Source organism: Stegostoma tigrinum, chromosome 31 (assembly GCF_030684315.1).
Source record: "Stegostoma tigrinum isolate sSteTig4 chromosome 31, sSteTig4.hap1, whole genome shotgun sequence".
Classification (NCBI taxonomy): Eukaryota; Metazoa; Chordata; class Chondrichthyes; order Orectolobiformes; family Stegostomatidae; genus Stegostoma; species Stegostoma tigrinum.
In genome coordinates, this window is record NC_081384.1 from 3,051,826 (window position 1) to 3,076,693 (window position 24,868).

General features: G+C 46.0%; 1 protein-coding gene across 1 annotated transcript in view; it reads left to right on the plus strand.

The window, feature by feature from the left end:
- The first annotated feature begins 277 nt into the window (after positions 1-277).
- cdk5rap3 (CDK5 regulatory subunit associated protein 3) overlaps positions 278-24,868 on the plus strand; it is a 38,289-nt gene continuing 13,698 nt past the window's right edge. The window contains exons 1-8 of the mRNA XM_059638732.1: positions 278-367; positions 1,318-1,363; positions 3,353-3,484; positions 4,318-4,418; positions 4,516-4,564; positions 8,183-8,361; positions 19,198-19,334; positions 22,563-22,710. Of these exons, the coding sequence (XP_059494715.1) occupies positions 362-367; positions 1,318-1,363; positions 3,353-3,484; positions 4,318-4,418; positions 4,516-4,564; positions 8,183-8,361; positions 19,198-19,334; positions 22,563-22,710 (798 nt within the window). The 5' untranslated portion in view covers positions 278-361. The remainder of the gene's footprint in view (positions 368-1,317; positions 1,364-3,352; positions 3,485-4,317; positions 4,419-4,515; positions 4,565-8,182; positions 8,362-19,197; positions 19,335-22,562; positions 22,711-24,868) is intronic.

The following is a 24,868-nucleotide window of genomic DNA, read 5'->3' on the forward strand; positions in this document are numbered from 1 at the left end:
TGCGACCGACCGCACGACAAACAAAAAATAAAATCATTCTCTCCCGGGATTGGTCCAGCTACGCAAACGTTAACCATTGGTTAAGCTTATGCGCTTTCCACCATTTAATGTTGATTGCGCCCTCTGTGATTGGACATTACAACCTATCTGGCATATAATTGGCTCTTCGTGAATGTACGACTTCGGATTGGTCCGATAATGCACAACGCGGCCGACCTCCTCATATCTGAATGGTCCACATTGTGCAACAAGGCCACATCTGATTGGTTGGTACTTCGGATGACATGCGATTGGCCCGTTCCAGCCCGCGTTTTGATTGGGTGCCGCTGCAGGTTTGGTGAGGGGGTAGGGCCCGAGCGGGATGGAGGTGAGTGAGGGGCGGGGGCAGACTAACCAACCCTCACCCTCTACCCCCCACTCCCCTTCCCAGTCTGTTACCTCGCGCACCGCCCCCTCCCTGCACCTCAGTCCTCGACCCGTCTTACAGATCCCACTCTGTCAGTGTCCCTCCCTCCCCCCCCGACTCCCCTCTTTCCCCCACCCCCCCCTCTCCCCCCCCCCCTCTCCCCCCCCTCCCCCCTCCCCTCCCTCTCCCCCCCTCCCCTCCCTCTCCCCCCCTCCCCCTCTTCCCCCCCACCCCCCTCTCTCCCCCCTCCCCTCTCCCCCCCCTCCCCTCCCCCCCACCCCTCTCCCCCCTCCCCCCTCTCCCCACCACCCCCCCTCCACCCCTCCCCTCTCCCCCCCACCCCCCTCCCCTCTCTCTCCCCCCCCTCCCCTCTCCCCCCCCTCCCCTCCCCCCCACCCCTCTCCCCCCTCTCCCCACCACCCCCCCTCCACCCCTCCCCTCTCCACCCCACCCCCCTCCCCTCCCCTCCCCTCTCCCCCCCACCCCCCTCCCCTCCCTCTCCCCCCCTCCCCTCCCTCTCCCCCCCTCCCCCTCTTCCCCCCCACCCCCCTCCCCTCTCTCTCCCCCCTCCCCTCTCCCCCCCCTCCCCTCCCCCCCACCCCTCTCCCCCCTCCCCCCTCTCCCCACCACCCCCCCTCCACCCCTCCCCTCTCCACCCCACCCCCCTCCCCTCCCCTCCCCTCCCCTCTCCCCCCCACCCCCCTCCCCTCTCTCCCCCCCTCCCCCCTCCCCACCACCCCTCCCCACCACCCCTCCCCCCCATTCCCTGTCTGTTCAATCCCCCTTTTGCCTCTATCCCCACCTCCCTTTCCTTTCCCCTTTATCCCATCCCCTTTCGTCTCTCCTTGCTGCCAACTATAGACCCACATTGTTCAAATTTTCATTCAATGTTTGAAATATTTTCCTTACAGGACCAAAGGAGATGGCCAATCGATATACAGACCAGCAAGCTCTTGGGTAATTGTCTGTAGTGGTGAATCATTTTCCAATGAGCTATACAGCACAGGAGACGATTTGACCCAACGTGTGTGCGTGCTAGCTCTCTGAAATTAGCTTCAGCCCCTGCAATTTTCCACATTTCTGCAAACATTCATGTATTCAGTTCTATTTGGAAGTTATTATTGTATCAGCCTTGCAGACAGTGTATTCCAGATCACAAGTTATTCAAAATTAAAATTCTCCTCATTCTTCCCGGGTCTCTTATGACTGATCTTAAATTTACTTGAATACACTTTGCTGCTGATTTGAACTTTAGAAGCCAAGTGGATATGAGTCTTAATGCAAGCCGTAGTCAAGTAGTCTGAAACTTCAGAGAATGTTTTGAACTGTGTGTAGCAATTGCCCAGAGTCAGCTGAGGATACTCTTCCTGAGGCACCAGCTGTCCTGAATCTGAAGTTGCATCTTGTCTCAAGGTCTGAAGGTCTTCAGGGTTCAAGCAAGATTTTGGGTTTACAGAAGTGTGTGAGAGAGAGGAAAAAAATGGAAGGCTATTTCTTCAGTGTCTCAGCTACCACAAAATGCAGCACCGACATTCCTTTGGTGTATTTGCCATGCACAATTTGGCTCTCACGTTTCCCCCTGTGGGAAAGGTGTTCCCCGAAAAGTTGACAGTCTCTCTGCGGTGAGGTGCAGGATTGGAATGCAGCAGTGAATAGGAAGGAAGAGCTGGTACATTTGTCTGAAGAAGGGCCCAGACCTGAAATCAGCTTTCCTGCTTCTTTGGTGCTGTCTGGCCTGCTGCGTTCCTCCAGCTCCGCACCTTGTTATCCCAGACTCCAGCGTCAGCAATTCCTACTATCCCTAGTATAATACAGTCAGTTTACTGCGATAACAAAGTGTGGAGCTGGATGAACACAGCAGGCCAAGCAGCATCTTAGGAGCACAAAAGCTGATGTTTCGGACCTAGACCCTTCTTCATTTTTCTGATGAAGGGTCTAGGCCTGAAATGTCAGCTTTTGTGCTCCTAAGATGCTGCTTGGCCTACTGTGTTCATTCAGCACCTCACTTTTGTTATCTCGGAATCTCCAGCATCTGCAGTTCCCATTATCTCTGATCTCAGTTTGCTGCGATGTTCAATTTTTAATGTTTAGAATTCCTGGGACAGGGCTTTGCAATGAGTTTAAATGTCAGTAATCCTGATAGAACAGTTCTTTTGAAAAATCCTAAAAGGTTGGCAATAACATGATCATGTTTTAAAAGTATATGTGATAGGTATTATGTTTCAGTTTTTAAATGTCGTTGGAATGAGCTACTGCCTAATGCACCGACCCAGTGATTTTACCTTCCCTGCTCCCTGATTACTGTCAGCTTTCACTGTGGGTTTTGAATGAAGGTTAGGATAACGTTGGTGGGGTTGATGTGGGACTGGATGAAGGTCAATCCCAACCTGCACATTGCTGAAGCCCTATAGTCAGTTCAAAGGAGCATCCTGTACAGTTTGGAATGCACATACATAGCACCTTTCATAACCTCAGGACATTGTATAATTGCATTACAGCCAGTGAAGTATGTTTTGAAGTGTAGTCACTGGGATGATACAGGAAACACAGCAGCCAATTATTCCGTAGCAAGCTCCCACAAACAACATCTGCATTTTAGCAGCATTGACTGAGGTTTAAATATTGGCCAGGCCTGCAGGGAAAACATTGCTGCTTTTCTTTGTCCTCTCAGGTGCATTATTTCAATGCGATTTCAGGCTGAAGCCTCATACAAAAGAGGGCGTCTTTGACACTGATAATGACACACACCCTCAATGTTAAACAGGACTGTTAGCCTGGGTTTTGTAGGGTATCTCATCATGGAACCATGTGTAGCCCAGTCCAGAAGGCAAATGAGTATATCAATGTGCACAACAAGTGAAAGGGAATATTGAAATTTCTGAAATAATGTTTCCTGAATGTCTGGCGAGTGTACTTTACAAGTATTTTGTTTCTTGCCTTCCTTAGATTGGTTGGTGGATAGACGGCATTGCAAGCTGAAATGGCAGAATGCGGTGTTGGTAATTCGGGAGAAAATCAACAATGCAATCCAGGATATGCCGGAGAATGAGGAAATCAAACAGCTCCTGTCAGGATCATGTCAGTGCCATTTCTGCCACGTGTCATCCCAGTAGTCTGTGTGTGTGTAAATACAATTAATGGTTAACTTTGTAATAGTGAGATAGTGCTCATTAATCAGCACAGAAACAGGTCATACTTCCCCACGAGTCTGTGCCAGTATTGTTGTACCATATGAATTTTCCTATTTGACTTTGTTTCGTCCTGTCAGAGCATTTTTCTATTGCTTTCTTCCTCGTGTGCATGTCTAATGTCCCCCTTAATTAGATCAATATTTTTGAGTTTAATTCTGTTCACCCACCATCCCCTAGCTCATAGGAACCTCTGACACTTTGATTTAAAAATTCTCAACCTCCTTTCAGCTTGTTCTTTGATCTCACCAGTCCCTATCTCTATAACCTCCCCCTGCATTACAATTCTGACATTTGTAAATGCAGTCTTTTGAACATTCCCAATTTAATCGCTTTACCATTTGGTGGTCATGCCTTCAGCTGCCTGTGCCATAAGCTCTGAAACTCCTCCCTGAACCCCTCTACTTTATTAGGTTGCTACCTAAAAGCCTGTTTTGGCTAATATTTTGTTCACCTATCTGAATATCCCATTCTGTGTTTTGTTAAATTTTGTGTTACAACACATGAGGTATCTCGTGTTACTACTATAGAAGCACTATAGAAATGCAAGTTGTTGGAGTCTGCATGGTGCTGTAACAGGCCTCACAGCTGTGCCCTGCGTCTTCTGTACGATTGAGAGTATTCGGTGGACCCAGGAGCATCTGATAAAAATCAGGCTGTTGTGAGTTTGTGTTGGTGTGACATTCCTCTTCAGTGTAATGTTAAATTTTCCCTCTCCTGTAGATATCCATTATTTCCATTGCTTGAGAATTATAGAAATTCTCAGAAGGACAGAAGCTTCTACGAAGAATATTTTTGGTGGTTACTCCTCTCAGCGAATGAAGGTAAAATTATTTGAAATTTCACGGGCAGTTTCTTCAGGTTTGCTCGATTTTGACAAAGTCAAAGTTAGCTGTTTTCTGTGTCTTTTTGTTGCTACAGGACTGGCAGGAGATAGTGTGTTTGTATGAAAAAGACAACGTCTATCTCGGTAAGGAAGCTGGTTTGCAGGTGCTTTACATTCTACACATTTAAAGCCAGGGCAGTCTTGACGCTTAGATGTCTGCTTGGGGCTCAGTGGGTACTTTCTCCAGTTTATGGAGATGGTCAGATACCACTGGTCCTGAACAAAACAGTCCAATTTATATCTTAGATTAGACCCATCCCAGATTTCCATATTAGAGGGGGCCAATTGTCCACATTTATAACAAAAACTTCTCAGGCAAAATGGTCACAGATTAATCATCCAATATAACTCCCTTTGTTCCAGTTTGTAATGAGGCAGTGATTTCCTCGATTCACCACTGTCTGGCTGAAGAAGTTAAAACCGTAACTTCAATCCATAAATTCAGTCATCACTCCAGTGCAGTGCTGAGGTGTGCCGCGTCTGAGGTACTGTGCTTTTAAATGAGACCTTAAACTGGGGATGTTAAGGCTTCCACAGCACTATCAAAGGAAGAAGGAATAGTAGCACATCCAATTATACCCTCAACCAAGACATTCACCAGATAATCTGAAACATATTCCAGTGCACATAAAAAGTTAAAAATATTTCATCCAGTATAACTCCCTTTGTTCCAGTTTGTAATGAAAGTTTCTATGTAACTGTAGCACCTACACTGCTAGGTGATTGTGATTAATCTGTGACCATTTTGCCTGAGAAGTTTTTGTTATAAATGTGGACAATTGGCCCCCTCTAATATGGAAATCTGGGATGGGTCTAATCTAAGATATAAATTGGACTGTTTTGGTCAGGACCAGTGGTACCTGACCATCTCTGTAAATTGGAGAAAGTTGGCCAAGCGTCAGATTATTTCTGTGGTTCCATAGGAGCAGGTTACATCTCGGGAATAATCTGAGGCACTTGTGCCCTGGCAGCTCTGCTATTGCAAACTCTCCCATGCACGCTCAACTCGAGGGAGATAGCACAGTAGTGGTAGTGTAGCGGGACTAGTTATTCAGACCCTCAGGCTAATGACCTGGGACATGAGTTTGAATCCCACCATGGCAGATGATGAAATTTAAATTCAGTAAAAATCTGGAATGAAATAAAGATATGAATTTTGACTGTATTACAGTTGTCGAATGTCATAGACACCCATCTGATGTTCTTTAGCGAAGGAAATCTGCCCTCCTGACCTGATCTGGCCTGTATATGACTGCCATAGCAATGTGATTGATGCTTAATTGCCCGCGAGGTAGTTAAGGATGCACAATAAATGCTGCCCTAGTCAGGGAAGCTTACATCCTGTGAACAAATGTTTAAAAGAAACTTGCAATTGCTAGGAACTGCCCTCACCCCAATCTGTTGTTCTTGGTCTCAGTAGCCTGCTTTGCCAAATGGAAATGGGTTTGGGCTCTTGAAATGATGGGAGATGCAAAGTGTGGCTTCTTCACCACAGCAACAGAGGCCTTGGGCATGCCAGTGAGTTTCCTAGTTGTTTTGTTATTTTACTTTGTACATAGTACATTCAAGATCGCTGTTCACATGCATAGCTTAGAACAAACTTAAAACTCCAATCAACTCCACTGTTTTCAGAAGTGCTTTTTGGGGCAATGAGTATTTTTGATGAGGATCTGCCTCAAACCACAGTGAAGCATTTGATCAATGCCCTCATGCTGTAAAATTAGTACAGTGCAGCGCCTACAGCAATGAAACAGATCATCCAGCCACTGTTTTGCTACTTGTGACCTTCTGTCTCATCATATCCCCTCAAAGCCTGTCTGTTTATGCTACTTGTGACCTTCTGTCTCATCATATCCCCTCAAAGCCTGACATGAGTTTGAATCCCACCATGGCAGGTGTGCACAGTCAGGAGTGGGATGGGATACTCCCCACTTGCCTGGATAAGTACAAACCCCAACATCACTGAAGAAGCTCGACACCATCCAGGACACAGCAGCCGCTTGATTGGCACCACATCCACAAACATCCCACTCCCTCCACCACCGACACTCAGTGGCACCAGTGTGTACCATCTACAAGATGCGCTGCAGAAATTCACCAAAGATCCTCAGACTGACCCTTCGAAACTCGTGACCACTTCCATCTAGAAGGACAAGGGCAGCAGATATCTGGGAACACCACCACCTCCAAGTGCCCCCCCCCCCCCCAATCCACTTACCATCCTGACTTGAAAATATATCACCGTTCCTTCACAGTTGCTGGGTCAAAATTCTGGAATTCTCTTCCTAATAGCATTGTGGGTCAACCCACAGCGGGAGGACTGCAGTGTTTCAAGAAGGCAGCTCACCCCCACCTTCTCAAGAGCAACTAGGCATGGGCAAGAAACAGCGACACCCACATCCCATGAAATGAATAGGAAAAAAAAATCCTTTCTTCTTGAAGCATGTGTCTAGCAGCCCCTTAAACGTACCTTTACTACTCATCTCAGCAGCTTATCGTCATAACAAGTTCCACACTCTCATCTCTCTGAGTTAAGGAACTTTTCTCCTTTGATGGGATGTATTGTTGTCACCCCTCACTGGGTATCATAGAATCCCCCAAGTGGGGGCAGGCCATTCAGCACATTTAGTCCTCACTGACCCTTGGAAGGGCATCTCATCTAGACTCATGCCCCGTTCCTGTAAGCCTGCATTTCCCATGGCTAACCCACCTAACCTGCTCTTCCCTGGATACTATAGGTAACACAGCATAGCCAGTCCACCTAACCTACACATCTTTGAGCTGTGACAGACATGGGGAGAATGTGCAAACACCAAACAGACAGTCACCCAAGGCTGGTATCGAACTCGGGTCCCCGGTGTCGTGAGGCATCAGTGATAACCACTGAGCGGCTGTGCCTCCCCAGTTATTAATCAGCCATGCTATTCCTGAAGTCATCACAAAAAAAAAGCAGAATTCCCAATGTACTGACTTTTAAACATTGGTTGATGGAAAGCACAGAGCACATTGGTGTACTTGATAAGACTAACTTTATTACAGATAAATAATCTCTGGCTGTAGGTGAACAATCATGAACCGTTGGTGTGTAATAAAGTTGTTTTTACTGCAGAGAACAGAGAGCTGCTAAGCTGGTGGAGGTCTGGTGACTTCTCGCTGTCTTTTTCACAGCCCCCAGCTGATCCAGTACCTGAGAGGCAATTACTTTGTTGGGAGGCGGAAGGTTCTTACTCATTGACGACTGGTCGCTAGCCCTCAAAACATTTGGCAACTTGTTGCTGGCTGTATTCCCATTTTTATACACTGTTGGCTGCAGCTGACCCACAGCAGCTGTGTAAACAGTGCTCACAATGAGTGTGTGTTCTCTGCTTTCAGAAAAATCTTCCAATCCATGGTTTTAAAACAATGAATTTTTCATTCCGTTCCAAAATCAAAAATACAGAAATGTAAAAAGAAACAGTATTTACACCTTAATTATGCCCTTGAGTATTGGGTTTCTCCACAATTGGAAATATCTCTATGTCGACCCAATCAATCATCTGAAGTATAAACTTTTAAAGACTTCTCAAGTCACCCATTAGTCTTATTATTTTTTGAGTCAGTCTTTCCTCACAGTTTTTTTTTCCATTGTGTGTTTATAAAGTTGCCCCTTACATAGAATAAGCATTCTCATAGGTGTGCTTTCTGTATTTTTTTAAATAACAGCTGAACTCTCAAGTTTACTCGTGCGAAATGTAAATTATGAAATTCCATCTTTGAAGAAGCAGATTAGTAAGTGCCAACAGCTGCAGCAGGAGTACAGCCGCAAGGAACTGGACTATATCAACAACGCAGCCACTTTACGGGAGAAGTTTTTCATTTCCTGCAAGCAGTTTGGAATAACGGTGTGTCAGCCTGTATCTGTTCTCTTGTATAATTCTAGCAAAACAATTAACCAGATTTTAGGAGAAGAGAATGTGTAGGTGTAAGTACAGAGAATGCTGGAGAAACTCAGCAAATCGGGCAGCATCTGTGGAGAGAGAAACAAAAATTAATGTTTAAATTCTGTTATCACCATTATTTAGAACTGGGTCTGTGTTCCTTTATGTTGGAAAATATAGATGCTCAGCCATTTTGAAGTGTGTTATAGTGCATTCACTTTGAGGCTGGGTTGCGGCATAGAATTCTGGCTTTGCTTAACCTACTGTTAACTTAGAAGAAGGAAACTCTCACACATGCTCTTCAAAGAAGCACTTTGAAAAGTCCTGCCATCAGGCAAAGCATGGGAGAAATGTCAGCCCTGCCTTTCTCTTTCCCCATAACGTCTGCAGACCGTATCTTGCTGCAGACAGTGTGTGGAGTGGGTCTAGGACTTATTCCTGTCATTGCTCAGCATGGCTTACAGATGTCTGCAATTGAGGAACTCCATGAGCTTTCCACAAAAAAATACTGTTTCTCCCCAGCCAGGGACTAGGAGAGACAGCCATGGGAGAAGATATCAGTCATTTACAAACAATCATATGGGATATAATAGAACTGAGCTGAGGAGAAAGATCATTACTCAGGGGTTGCTAATCTCCGGAATTCCCTACCCCAGAGGCTGTGGATAATTTATCGTTAAATATAATTAAGACTAAGACTGGATACGAGGTGAATGGAAGAATCTGGAGATAGTGAAGGTGGTACAAGGTCCATTATGTAATTGAACATAGCAATAGGCTCAGGGCACCACGTGGCCAACAGCTCCTAGTTTTTACATTCTTTGGTTGTGATTGCGAACCTTTTCATTTAAGTAATCTCTGTCAGCTTATCAACCTGTGCAGTAACTGCAGCTGCCTCTGGAGAGAGGTCCTGTTGGGTGGAATATGGAACGTTCTGGCTTGATGAACTTTCAGTTCAGTATTGTGGAGTCCTGAGATCCACACAGGGCTACATAGCATTCATGAAACCAACCAAGAGACACTTGTTGCTCACCCAAGCTAAATCAATTGAGTTTTGTATGTGTTATCAATCTCCGGCTGAAAGTCAGTGTTGTTTTGGTATGAGGTAGCCACATGTTTGGATCTTTGAGTCCTATTCTGGGCCATATTTTGAGAGTTGTGCTCCAGCCCAGCACTGGCAAAAGGAGCACGTCAAAAAAAATCAAAGAACAAAGTTATTAATTCAGCGCATCATGTTTGTGCTAACTGTCCAAAAGGCTTATTTATACCATCAAACTCCCTGGCTCTATCTCCAGACTCCAAGCCCCACATCCCCAGTACCACTTCATTATTGCAGCAGTAGCAGGAGCAGTGAGAGTGAGGCCCGGGGACTGATGGGACGGTAAGTTCTGCATTTTAGCAGTGGAGCTGAGTGGGAGCGGTCGAATTGCTCTCTCGGAAGGTGAGTGAACTGGTATATTTGGGCAATGGCTAAACTACAAGTGTCTCCCACCCACCGTCCTCCTCTGACCAAAAATAAAAGACTGTGGTGTGTTGATAAGGTAAGGCTTTTTTATCGTGTGCTGCTAAGTAGAGTGATTTGTTAAAAAATTTTCATTTCATTTCTCTAGTATTTGATATTATAGTAGGACAGCACATACAGCAAATTGGTCACACCGCAGATTAGGATTGTGGAGGGAGAAAGGGAATGGGTGACCAAAAGGCAGAGAAAAAGTAGGAAGTCAGTGCGGGTGTCCCCTGCGGTCATCTCCCTCCAAAACAGGTATACCGTTTTGGATACTGTTGGAGAGATGGCTCACCAGGGGAAGGCAGCAGTACCCAGGTTCATGGCACCGTGGCTCACTCTGATGTACAGGAGGGTGGGTAAAGGAGTAGAAGGGCGATTGTCATTGGGGATTCAATTGTAAGGGGAGTGGATAGGTGGTTCTGCGGTCAAAAATGAGACTCCCGAATGGTATGTTGCCTCCCAGGTGCACGGGTCAGGGATGTCTCCGATCAACTGCAGGACATTCGGAAGGGAGAGGGTGAACAGCCAGCTGTCATGGTGCATGTAGGCACCAGTGATACAGGTAATAAACAGGATGAGGTCCTACAAGCAGAATTTAGGGAGTTAGGAGCCAAGTTAAAAAGTAGGACTCGGAGATGGTAATCTCAGGATTGCTACGAGTGCCACTTGCTAATCAGAATAGACATGAAGGAATAGGCAGGAGAAATGAGTGGCTTGAGAGATTGTGCAGGAGGGAGGTGTTCAGATTATTGGGACATTGAGACTGGTTCTGGGGGAGGTGGGGCTATTAAAAATCAGACGGTCTACACCTGGGCAAGACTGCAACCAATGTCCTAGGGGGTGCTTTTGCTAACGCTGTTGGGGAGGGTTTAAACTAATGTGGCAGGAGGATGGGAACCAAATGAGGAGTTAGAGGACAGTAAGGAGGTAGTAACTAAAGCCTGTAAGGAGCTTGATAATGAAGTCAGTGTGACTAAAGGGAAGAGGAGGCAGAGAGCAGATGATGAACACAGGGGGAGAGGTGGTCTGAGGTGCATTTGTTTTAATGTGAGAAGTGTAGTAGATAAGAATAATGGGAGTGGAGGTCAGGGCAGTTGAATGTTCCTCCTGCAGAATGTGGGAGGTAAGGGTCACCACTAGTGTCCCTGCTGACTACATCTGCGGGAAGTGCACCCAACTCCAGCTCCTTGAAAACCGCGTAAGGGAACTGGAGCTGGAGCTGGATGAACTTCGGATCATTCGGGAGGCAGAGGGGGTTATTGAGAGGAGTTACAGGGAGGTAGTCACTCCTCAAGTACAGGAAAAAGGCAGATGGGTTACGGTCAGGGGATGGAAAGGGAACCGGCAGGCAGTGCAGGGATCCCCTGTGGCCATTCCCCTCAACAATAAGTATACTGTTTTGGATACTGTTGGGGGGTCGACTTACCAGGGGAAAGCAGTGGGGCACAGGTCTCTGGCACAGAGTCTGTCCCTGCTGCTCAGAAGGGAAGGGGGAAGAGGAGCAGAGCATTAGTCGTTGGGGAGTCCGTAGTTAGGGGGACAGATAGGAGGTTCTGTGGGGACGAGAGAGACTCACAGTTGGTGTGTTGCCTCCCAGGTGCCAGGGTCCGTGATGTCTCTGATCGTGTTTTTGGGATTCTTAAGGGGGAGGGGGAGCAGCCCCATGTCGTTGGTGCCAATGTGGACCACGACTTAGGTAGGAAGAGAGATGGGGATTTAAGGCAGAAATTCAGGGAGCTGGGATGGAAGCTGAGAGCTAGGACGAACAGAGTTGTTGTCTCTGGTTTGTTGCCCATGCCACGTGCTAGTGAGGCGAGGAATAGGGAGAGAGAGGAGTTGAACACGTGGCTACAGGGATGGTGCAGGAGGGAGGGTTTTGGATTCTTGAATAATTGGGGCTCTTTCTAGGGTAGTTGGGACCTCTACAAGCAAGATGGACTTCACCTGAACCAGAGGGGTACTGATATCCTGGGGGGGAAATTTGCTAAGTCTATTCGGGTGGGTTTAAACTAATTCAGCAGGGGGATGGGCACCAAAATTGTAGTTTGACTATAGAAAAGGTTGAGAGTAGGGTGGTCCGAAATAAAGTTTCAGGGAAGCAAGATGGCACCGGCAAGCAAGAAGTTGGTTTGAAGTGTGTCTACTTCAATGCCAGGAGCATCCGGAATAAGGTGGGTGAACTTGCCGCATGGGTTAGTACCTGGGACTTCGATGTTGTGGCCATTTCGGAGACATGGATAGAGCAGGGACAGGAATGGTTGTTGCAGGTTCCGGGATTTAGATGTTTCAGTAAGAACAGAGAAGATGGTAAAAGGGGCGGAGGTGTGCCATTGTTGGACAAGGACAGTATTGCAGTTGCAGAAAGGATGTTTGGGGACTCCTCAACTGAAGTAGTATGGGCTGAGGTTAGAAACAGGAAAGGAGAGGTCACCCTGTTGGGAATTTTCTATAGGCCTCCAAATAGTTCCAGAGATGTAGAGGAAAGGATAGCAAAGATGATTCTCGATAGGAGTGAGAGAGACAGGGTAGTTGTCATGGGGGACCTCAACTTTCCAAATATTGACTGGGAACACTATAGTTCAAGTACTATAGATGGGTCAGTTTTTGTCCAGAGTGTGCGGGAGGGCTTCCTGACACAGTATGTAGATAGGCCAACAAGGGGCGAAGCCACATTAGATTTGGTACTGGGGAATGAGCCTGGCCAGGTGTTAGATTTGGAAGTAGGTGAGCACTTTGGTGATAGCGATCACAATCTGTTATGTTTACTTTAGTGATGGAAAGGGATAGGTGTATACCACTGGGCAAGAGTTATAGCTGGGGGAAAGTCAATTACGATGAGATTAGGCAAGATTTAGGGAGCATAGGATGGGGAAGGAAACTGCAGGGGATGGGCACATTAGAAATGTGGAGCTTATTCAAGGAAAAGCTCCTGTGTGTCCCAGATAAGTATGTATCTGTCAGGCAGGGAGGAAGCTGTAGAGTGCAGGAGCCGTGGTTTACAAAGGAGGTGGAATCTCTGGTCAAGAGGTAGAAGGCGGCTTATGTTAGGATGAGATGTGAAGGCTCAGTTAAGGCGCTTGAGGGCTACAAGGTAGCCAGGAAAGACCTAAAGAGAGAGCTCAGAGCCAGGAGGAGACATGAGAAGTTGTTGGCGGATAGGATCAGGGTAAACCCTAAGGCTTTCTATAGGTATTTAAGGAATAAAAGAATGACGAAAGTAAGATTAGGCCCAATCAAGGATAGTAGTAGTAAGTTGTGTGTGGAGTCAGAGGAGATAGGGGAAGCACTAAATGAATATTTTTCAACAGTATTCACTGTAGAAAACGACAATGTTGTCGACAATACTGAGATACAGGATACTAGACTAGGTGGGATTGAGGTTCACAAGGAAGAGGTATTAGAAATGCTTCAGAGGGTGAAGATAGATAAGTCCCCTGGGCCAGATGGGATTTATCCCTGGATCCTCTGGGAAGCCAGGGAGGAGATTGCCAAGCCTTTGGCATTGATCTTTGACCCGTCATTGTCTACACAAATAGTGCCAGATGACTGGAGGATAGCAAATGTGGTTCCCCTGTTCAAGAAGGGGAGTAGAGACAACCCTGGTAATTATAGACCAGTGAGCCTTACCTCAGTTGTTGGTAAAGTGTTGGAAAAGGTATAAGGGATAGGATTTATAATCATCTAGAAAAGAATAAATTGATTCAGGATAGTCAGCACGGTTTTGTGAAGGGAAGGTCGTGCCTCTCAAACCTTATTGAGTTCTTGAGAAGGTGACCAAACAGGTAGATGAGAGTAAACCGGTTGATGTGGTGTATATGGATTTCAGCAAGGCGTTCGATAAGGTTCCCCACAATAGGCTATTGTACAAAATGCGGAGGAATGGAATTGTGGGAGATATAGCAGTTTGGATCGGAAATTGGCTTGCTGAAAGAAGACAGACGGTGGTAGTTGATGGGAAATGTTCATCGTGGAGACCAATTACTAGTGGTGTACCGCAAGGGTCGGTGTTGGGTCCACTGCTGTTTGTCATTTTTATAAATGACCTGGATGAGGGCAGAGGAGGATGGGTTAGTAAATTTGCAGACGACAATAAGGTCGGTGGAGTTGTGGATAGTGACGAAGGATGCTGTAGGTTGCAGAGAGACAGATAAACTGCAGAGCTGGGCTGAGAGGTGGCAAATGGAGTTTAATGCAGACAAGTGTGAGGTGATGCACTTTGGTAGGAGTAACCGGAAGGTAAAGTACAGGGCCAATGGTAAGATTCTTAGTAGTGTAGATGAGCAGAAAGATCTCAGTGTCCATGTACACAGATCCTTGAAAGTTGCCACCCAGGTTGACAGGGCTGTTTAAAAAGGCATACAGTGTGTTAGCTTTTATTAGTAGGGGGAACGAGTTCCGGAACCATGAGGTTATGGTGAAGCTGTACAAAACTCTGGTGCAGCCGCACTTGGAGTATTGTGTACAGTTCTGGTCACCGCATTATAAGAAGGATGTGGAAGCTTTGGAAAGTGTGCAGAGGAGATTTACTAGGATGTTGCCTGGTATGGAGGGAAGGTCTTACAAGGAAAAGCTGAGGGACTTGAGGCTGTTTTCATTAGAGAGAAGAAGGTTGAGAGGTGACTTAATTGAAACATGTAAAATAATCAGAGGGTTAGATAGGGTGGATAGGGAGAGCCTTTTTCCTAGGATGGTGACGGTGAGCACGAGGGGGCATAGCTTTAAATTGAGGGGAGAAAGATATAGGACAGATGTCAGAGGTAGTTTCTTTACTCAGGGAGTAGTAAGGGAATGGAACGCTTTGCCTGCAACGGTAGTAGATTCGCCAACTTTAGGTACATTTACGTCATTGGACAAGCATATGGACATACATGGAATAGTGTAGGTTAGATGGGCTTCAGATCGGTATGACAGGTCGCCACAACATCGAGGGCCAAAGGGCCTGTACTGTGCTGTTATGTTCTATGTAAGGCAGATTAATTTAGGGCTTGGATTAGTACCTGGGAGTATGATGTTATAGCTATTACCGAGACTTGGTTGAGGGAAGGGCAAGATTGGCAACTAAATATCCCAGGATATCGATGCTTCACGCGGGATAGAGAGGGAGGTAAAAGGGGTGGAGGAGTTGCATTACTGGTCAAACAGCTGTGCTGAAGAAGGGCACTGTGGAGGACTCGAGCAGTGAGGCAATACGGGTAGAACTCAGAAATAGGAAGGATGCAGTAACAATGTTGGGGCTGTACTAAAGGCCTCCCAACAGCGAGCGTGAGATAGAGGCACAAATATGTAAACAGATAATGGAAAGGTGTAGGAGAAACAGGGTGGTGGTGTTGGGAGATTTTAATTTTCCCAACATTGACTGGGATTCACTTAGTCTTAGGGGTTTAGATGGAGCAGAATTTGTAAGAACCATCTAGGAGGGTTTTCTAGAGCAGTATGTATGTAGTCCAACTTGGGAAGGGGCCATACTGGACTGGTGTTGGGGAATGAGCCTGGCCAGGTGGTTGAAGTTTCAATAGGGGATTACTTTGGGAACAATGAACACAATTCCATAAGTTTTAGAACACTGATGGACTAAGATGAGAGTGGTCTTAAAGAAAGAGTGCTAAATTGGGGGAAGGCCAACTATATCAAAATTCGTCAGAAGCGGGGGAATGTCGAATGGGGGCAGCTGTTTGAGGGTAAATCCACATTTGATATTTGTGAGGGCTTTTAAAGAAAGGTTGATGAGAGTGCAGGATAGACAGTCCCTGTGTAAATGAGGGACAGGAAGGGTAAGATTGGGGAACATTGGATGACAGGTGAAATTGTGAGACGAGCAAAGAAGAAAACGGAAGCACACATAAGGTGTCGGAGACTGAAAGCAGACGAAGCTTTGGAAGAATATCAGGAAAGTAGGACCAATCTGAAATGAGGAATTAAGAGGGCTAAAAGGGTCATAAAATATCTTTAGCAAACAGGTTTAAGGAATATCCCAAAGCCTTTCATTCGTACATAAGCAGCAAGAGGGTAGCTAGAGAAAGGGTTGGCTCACTCAAGGACAAAGGAGGGAAGTTATGTGAGGAGTCAGAGAAAATGAGTGAAATTCTTAATGAGTACTTTGCGTCGGTATTCACCGAGGAGAGGGACATGACGGATGTTGAAGTTAGGGATAGATGTTTGTTTACTCTAGGTCAAGTTGGACTAAGGAGGGGGGGATGTGTTGGGTATTCGAAAAGGCATTAGGGTGGACAGGTCCTCAGGTCTGGATGAGATCTATCCCAGGTTACTGAGGGAAGTGAGAGAGGAAATAGCTGGGGCCTTAACAGATATCTTTGCAGCATCTATGAGCACGGGTGATGTCCCAAGGACTGGAGAATTGCTAATGTTGTTCTCTTGTTTAAGAAGGGCAGCAAAGATAATCGAGGTAATTGTAGACCGGTGAGCCTGATGTTAGTGGTGGGGAACCTGCTGGAGAAGATACTGAGGGATAGGATCTGTTTACATTTGGAAGAAAATGGTCTTATTAGTGATAGGCAGCATGGTTTTGTGCAGGGAAGATCATGTCTTACCAACTTGATAGAATTCTTCAAGGAAGCGACAAAGTTGATAGGTGAGGAAGGGCTGTGGATGTCATACATATGAGCTTCAGTAAGGCGTTTGACAGAGTTCCCCATAGTATGCTGATGGAGAAAGTAAAGTCGCATGGGATCCAGGGGGTACTAGCTAGCTGGATACAGAACTGGCTGGGCAAGAGGAGACAGAATTGTAATGGAAGGGAGTTCCTCAAAATGGAGAACTGCAACCAGTGGTGGTCCACAGGGATCTGTGCTGGTACCACTGTTGTTTGTGATATATGTAAATGATCTGGAGGAAGGTATAGATAGTCTGATTAGCAAGTTTGCTGATGACACTAAGATTGGTGGAGTGGCAGACAGTGAAGGGGACTGTTGGAGAATGCAGTAGAATATAGATTGGAGAGTTCAGTGCAGAAATGGCAGATGGAGTTCAATCCAGGCAAATGTGAGGTGATGCATTTCGGAAGATCCGATTCAAGAGCAAACTGTACAGTGAATGGAAAAGCCCTGTGGAAAATTGATGCTCAGAGAGATCTGGGTGTTCAGGTCCATTGTACCCTGAAGGTGGCATCGCAGGTCAATGGGTTGGTCAAGAAGGCATACGGCATGCTTTCATTCATCGGAAGGGGTACTGAGTACAAGAGTTGGCAGGTCATGTTGCAGTTGTATAGGACTTTGGTTCGGCCACATTTGGAGTACTGTGTACAGTTCTGGTCGCCACATTACCAAAAGGATGTGGATGCTTTGGAGAGGGTGCAGAGGAGGTTCACCAGGATGTTGCCTGGTATGGAGGGTGCTAGCTATGAAGAGAGGTTGAATAGATTAGGATCATTTACATTAGAAAGATGGAAGTTGAGGGGGGAACTGATAGAGGTCTACAAAATCATGAGGGGTATAGACAGGGTGGATAGCCAGAAGCTTTTTCCCAGAGTGGGGGACTTGATTACTTGGGGTCACAATTTCAAGGTGAGAGGGGAAAAATTTAAGGGCAATCTGCAGAGGGTGGTGGGTGCCTGGGACGCGTTGCCAGTGGAGATGGTGAGGCAGGTACGATAGTGTCATTGAAGATGTATCTAGACAGATACATGAATGGGCAGGGAGCAGACGGATACAGATCCTTGGAAAATAGGCGACAGGATCTGGTTCGAGGGCCAAAGGACCTGTTCCTGTGCTGTAATTTTCTTGCATTTAACATAAAATTAGACATTTGAGTACAGAATTAGGAACAGAGGGCACCACTCTGACCCTCATCTTGGCTCCACCATTCAGCATAGTTGTGGATCACTTGACCACTCCTACAATTTAAAACCTTTCAGCCTTACGCTGAAAAAGAACTTGTCTACCCCTGCCTTAAAAAAATTTTAATCAACTGGGCTTACACTACCTTTTGAGGAAGAGTTCCCAAGACCCATAACCATTTGTAAAAACAAAACTATTCAAATAGCTGACTTTTTAAAAAAAAAATAGTGACCCCTTAGTTCCAGACTCTCTCGCAGGAAGAAACAGCCTCTTTACATCCTGCTGGTCAAGACTCCTCAGGATCTTTTATGTTTCAGTCAAATTGCCTCTTAGGGTTTTCTAAATGCTAGAGGATTCAGACCCAGACTCTCCAAAGGTTCCTTTATAAACAATCTGTTCCATTCCAGGTATTAACCTGGTAAACCTCTAAACTGCTTCCATTGTATTTGCGCTCTTCCTTAAATAAGATAGCCAATACAGGACACTGTTGCCACTTAACTTGAAGGTGTGTGCTGATGATGGAGTCAGACTGTTCCAGAAATCATCACCGAACATATACAATTCCACTTAGACCAGGAATATGACCAATATGCTTGACTGACTGCTATTCAGGACACCAGGTTCTGTCATTATTTCTGTATACTTAATTTTAACAATACAGAGAGAAAAGAAAGGATTTCTGATTTACTGTTATACAACTTAAACTATACCCCTTATAGCTCCCAAATGAGCACACATTAAGACAGACAAAAAGATTTGGCACGCATACTACTGACTGATCCACATTCCTGCCTTTAACATCATTCTTGATCTCTGTCTATCAGAACTCTGTCTAATTCAGTCCTGGTTAAGTTCAAAGAACCAGCCCCCATTGCTGGCTGCAGAGAGAATTTCACAGGCCAGTGACTTTGTGAGAAAAATAATTCTCACCTCTGTCTTAAAAGGAAGATATCTTAAATCTTTTCAGAGATGGTAGGAGCTACAGATGCTGGAGAATCTGAGATAACAAGGTGTAGAGCTGGATGAAGACAGCAGGCCAAACAGCATCAGAGGAGCAGGAAAGCTGATGTTTCGGGCCTATCGTAGTAGCTAGAGAAACCCTAAACTTGTTTAAACGGAACCTGAATCTGCACCTACAAGTTGACAGCCCAGGTGTTGGTGAGTGGTACTAGAATGGGCAGTTAGTTTATTCTACTGGCTCAGACATGATTGGCTGAATAGTTTTGTTTTCTGTGCTGTAATTGTTCTAAGATGTGCGGTGTACCCCAGATCGCTGTGTCCAAGGATGTGCAGGCGAGGTGGATTGATTCCAGGCCCCCGGAGCATTTTTTTGGGGGAAGAGATTTCCCTATTTTCACCACCTCTTGGGTGTCCTTCCTAATATCACCCCTAAACAGCCTTTAAAGGTGAGAAAGTAACTTTCCTACCAAATGTAGCACAAGGTGAGTGGAACGATCTACCCTGGCTATAAATATTTGAAGTTTCTGTCTCATTGAACAGGGCAGTGATGTCCGACAGGAGCTGCTATCCCTCTGCAATGACCTCCCGTCTGGCCTCGATGGTATTGCTGAGAGGACCAGTGACCTTACTGATGCCCTGGAACTATACGAAGCCTGTGTGGAGTTTGTGTGTGGCAGGTAAGGATGTGCTGGGAAGCACTCAAACTGGAATATTCCTGTTGAGTTTTGTTTAATATGAATTAACAGGAATTACTCTGTAACCACAAAGTTCAGTCTGCTTTTGACCCCTTCCTTGGAGATGGGACTGTTTGTATGCGGTGTGAAACCTGTCACACCTGAGGTGGCATAGACAATAGGTGCAGGAGTAGGCCATTCGGCCCTTCAAGCCAGCGCCACCATTCATTATGATCATGGCTGATCATCCACAATCAGTATCCTGTTCCTGCCTTACCCCATAACCCTTGATTCCACTATCTTTAAGAGCTCAATCCATCTCTTTCTTGAAACTATCCAGAGAGTTGGCCTCCGCTGCCTTCTGGGGCAGAGCATTCCATATACCCACCACTCTCTGGGTGAAGAAGTTTCTCCTCAACTCTGTTCTAAATGGCCTACCTCTTATTTTTATACTGTCCCCCCTGGTTCTGGACTCACCCATCAGCGGAAACATGCTTCCTGCCTCCAGAGTGTCCAATCCCTTAATAATCTTATATATCTCAATCAGATCCCCTCTCATCCTTCTAAACTCAAGTGTATACAAGCCAAGACAACAAAGTGTGAAGCTGGATGAACACAGCAGGCCAAGCAGCATCTCAGGAGCACAAAAGCTGACGTTTCGGGCCTAGACCCTTCATCAGAGAGGGGGATGGGGAGAGAGTTCTGAAATAAATAGGGAGAGAGGAGGAGGCAGACCGAAGATGGATAGAGGAGAAGATAGGTAGAGAGGAGAGTACAGGTGGGGAGGTAGGGAGGGGATAGGTCAGTCCGGGGAGGACGGACAGGTCAGTGGGCCGGGAGGAGGTTGGTAGGTGGGAAATGGAGGTGTGGCTTGAGGTGGGAGGAGGGGATAGGTGAGAGGAAGAACAGGTTAGGGAGGCGGGGACGAGCTGGGCTGGTTGTGTGATGCAGTGGGAGGAGGGGACGAGCTGGGCTGGTTTTGGGATGCAGTGGGGGAAGGGGAGATTTTGAAGCTTGTGAAGTCCACATTGATACCATTGGGCTGCAGGGTTCCCAAGCGGAATATGAGTTGCTGTTCCTGCAGCCTTTGTGTGGCATCATTATGGCACTGCAGGAGGCCCAGGATGGACATCATCTAAGGATTGGGAGGGGGAGTTAAAATGGTTTGCGACTGGGAGGTGCAGCTGTTTATTGCGAACCGAGCAGAGATGTTCTGAAAAGTGGTCCCCAAGCCTCTGCTTGGTTTCCCTGATGTAGAGGAAGCCACAACAGGTACAGCGGATGCAGTATACCACATTGACAGATGTGCAGGTGAACATCTGCTTGATATGGAAAGTCATCTTGGGGCCTGGGATGGGGGTGAGGGAGGAGGTGTGGGGGCAAGTGTAGCACTTCCTGTGGTTGCAGGGGAAGGTGCCGGGTGTGGTAGGGTTGGAGGGGAGTGTGGAGCGGACAAGGGAGTCCCGGAGAGAGTGCTGTCTCCAGAAGGCAGACAAGCCCAGTTGCCAAGCTTCAATCTTTCAACATATGATAGTCCTGCCATTCTGGGAATTGACCTTGTGAACCTACGCTGCACTCCCTCAATAGCAACAATATCCTTCCTCAAATTTGGAGACCAAAACTGCACACAATACTCCAGGTGCAGTCTCACCAGGTCCCTGTACAGCTGCAGAAGGTCCTCTTTGCTCCTATACTCAATTCCTCTTGTTATGAAGGCCAGCATGCCATTAGCTTTCTTCACTACCTGCTGTACCTGCATGCTTGCTTTCATTGACTGATGTACAAGAACACCTAGATCTCGCTGTACTTCCCCTTTACCTTTACGAGGTGGATTGATTCCAGGCCCCCGGAGCATTTTTTGGGGGAATAGATTTCCCTATTTTCACCACCTCTTGGGTGTCCTTTCTAATATCACCCATAAACAGCGTGGTTGCAATTTTGAGACTATGGCCCCTTGTTCTGGTCTAACTCAGTGCCTTTCTAACACTGTACCCTCGGACTGCAGCTGTCTTGAGGGGAAGTGGGGACTCAGCAACTTAGGATTGCCACCTTGTGGCAGAATCATGCAGCTGCAGGTCATAGAATCCCTGCAGTGGAAACAGGCCCTTCGGCCCAACAAGTCCACACCGACCCTCAAAGCATCCCACCCAGACCCATCCCCCTGATCTACCCATCCCTGAACACTGTGAGTAATTTAGCATGGCCAATCCACCTGTCCTGCACATCTTCAGAATGTGGGAGGAAACCAGAGCACCCAGAGGAAACCCACACAGACACGGAGAGAACATACAAACTCCACACAGGCAGTCGCCCAAGGGTGGAATCGATCCTGGGCCCCTGACTCTGTGAGGCAGCAGTGCTAACCACTGAGCCACCATGCTCCCCCAAAAGTCAAAATAGCCTCCAGTGAGGATCTTCTCAGAGGGTGCTGAGAATATGGAGCTCAGTATCATTGAGACTGTTTGAAATGAGCAGGATAGAGGGGAAAATTAGACAATCAAGGAGTATCGTGATCAAGTTAGATGAAGAAAGATGAGCAGAGGCACAAACTTGTTCGGCCTTATGACATATTTCTGTGTCATGTATCTGACATAATCCTGCAGGTCACCTCAGGCTGCTGAGGCACTTCTGGTAGATTTTCTCAGGATCTGCAGCATAAGACACCTGGGCTGTCTCTGGATGCAGAGATTATCGAGAGTGAAAAGAGTGCAGTGAGAGAAAGGGGAGGCAATGTACTTGCCTTCTGGAAACCCAGTAAATAACTTAAAACCGAAGAACTGCAGATGCTGTTAATCAGGAACAAAAATAAAGTTTCTAGAAAAGTTGAGCTGGTCTCGCAAGTTGGAACTGAGGAAGGGTCACTGGACCTGAAACAGTAATTCTGTTTTTTTCCTTCTCAGATGCTGCCAGACCTGCTGAGCATTTCCGGCAACTTTGTTTTTGTTCCAGTAAATAAATTGAATTGTTTACAGTCAGTATATACGGTGTCATCAAAGTGAGTAATCACTCTCTTTTTCAACGTATTGTTAAATGCGCCAACGTCAAGCTGTTCAAAATGTAGTTTAAACAGGAGTTCCCCTTTGTCAGTTGAGGGGCAAGATAGGACTGGTTGCTCCATTAAGTCCACACACATGCTTATCTCCCCTATTCCCTCCTCACTCGCCTTCTCTCCACAACCTGTACTCTCTTGTGTTTAGCTGCTGACTAATTCTGGTGCGTTCTGGCTGACAGTGTCTCCGAACCCATTGCTCCCTTGCTGAAACACGTTCAACTGAAAGGAAACACAACTGTCTATGAGTGGAGAACTGGACAGGCACCTTCAGCCATTGAGCTGCCAGTTAATGTAGAGGTACAACAGCCAACAGAGCCCACAGACACGGTGAGTGTAATTGGAATGAGCCTACTCTCCCAACTCTCAGATCTTTGGACTAGCACTAACATTGGGGCCACTCCAGGGGTCGCTGTAAGCTGCCCAGTGCAGCATTCCCTGAGGTACAGATAGTGAGACATAAACAAGTAACTTAAACACATTGGAACACAAATCAATAAATTGTTTACTAATAGCCCAGATTTTTTTTTGTTTTAACACAGTGTTCCAGAGTTATAAAACACATTCTAAAAGTTTGCATATGAAATAGCTCAAAACTTTGGTGCTTTATACACATCCCATGACATTAAATCTGCCTGATCTCGTAATTTTCAGAACAGTGCAAGCCAGTTTTGTTCAAGACTTAGTTCTGTTGATGCTGGAATGTAGCATGATACAAATTAGTGGGAGAAATAGACCATTCAGCTCAAGCCTATTCCACTGTTCAACAAAATTTGTCTGTGTTTTGAATTCTACATTCCCATCCAGCCTCTGCCTGTCGAGAATCTATCCATCTCTGTCTTAAAAATACTCAATAGCCCACCTCTAACCCTTCTGAGACACAGTGTTCGAAAGTTGCACAATCCTCTGAGAAGAGTAAACTCTCATTTCTGTTCCAAAAAGGGCAACCCTTAATTGTAAAACCAGTGGCCCCTAGTTATGGACTGAGCCACATGTCTGTCTTGACCAGATCATTGAGGATCTTATACACTTCAATCAAGTCAACTCCCACTCATCTAAACTCCAGTAGAAACAAGCCCGGCCTGTTCAGCATATCCCAGTAATTCCAGAGACTAATCTGATAAACCTCCTCTGAGCTGCCTGCAATGCATTTACATCCTTGAACAAGGAGATCAAATCTGCATGCAATAGTAAAGAAATGGTCTCACCAATACTCTGTCGCAACATCTTTACTTTCTTGTTGAATTCCTTTTAAGATGAAGAATAGCATCTAATTTGCCTCCCTGATTATGTTCTGTATTGTCTTATTAACTTGTTATGATTCATGCACCAGAATGCCTAAATCTCTCTGCACCTTCAAATTCTGCAGTCTTTTTCCACTTCAATAAAATGCTGCTTTCTTAAAAAAATCAAAATGAAAACCTTCGCATTTTCCCACATTATATCCCATCAGCCAGGCTTTTCCCATTCTCTCAACTCTCGTCTATATCCGGCTGCGACTTGCTTATCTCCTCTTCACAAAATACTTTCCAACACTTACTTGGTGTCGCCTGCACATTTAGCGACCCTGCCTTCATTCCCCTTACCATAGTTCTTCACAAAAACTCTGAAAACCTGAGGCCCCAGCACAGAACCCTGTGGGACTCCATTTGTTACATGCTGCTAATCAAACAAAGACCTGTTAAGGCACATTCTCTGCTTGCTGCCAGTCAGTTCTGTCCAGACTAAAATGTTAGCCTGTGCTCCATGAGAACATAGAGCAGTACAGCACAGGCCCTTCAGCCCACGATGTTGTGCCACCTTATTATCCTACTGTAAGGTCAAACTACCCTGCATTCCCTACATGAGCTCTGATTTTCTGCAGTAATCTTTGATATGGCCCTTTATCACATGCTTTCTAGAAATCCAAGTACAGTACGACTACAGGATCTTCATTTATCACAGCACATGTCATTCTTTCAAAAAAAAACCAATAAGTTGTTTTAACGTGGTTTCCCTTTCAGGAAAGCGTGTCAAAACTTCCTGGTTACACTGAGTTTTTCCTAAGAGTGCAGCTATAATCTCTTTAATGATTGATTCTAACACCTTCCCAAGCCATCAACTGGTCTGCAGTTCCTTGTTTTCTAGAATAGAATATCCTTTATTGTCACGTGTGCTCAAATACAGAAGTACAGAGGTACTGTGAAAAGTTTCCAATGTTACCCTGTGTAGTGCTACCTCAGGAACAAAGTGCTTAGGTACAAATCCTAGATACAAAACACAGAAATAAAGGGAAAAAGAAAAGGAAAAAAGCTACACTACTTAGTTACTCACAGTATAAGTTAGAAAATAAGAAGAAAGTTAAAACGATAAGCACTACAGTCTATCCGTAAAGGGCCAGCAGTAGCTCCGCAGCTGGGGGTTTCAACACATGATATGACCGATCTCGCAAGCCACTGACCGCCCATACCGCTCTCCTGCCCAACAACAACCTCTGCTCCAATCCCCC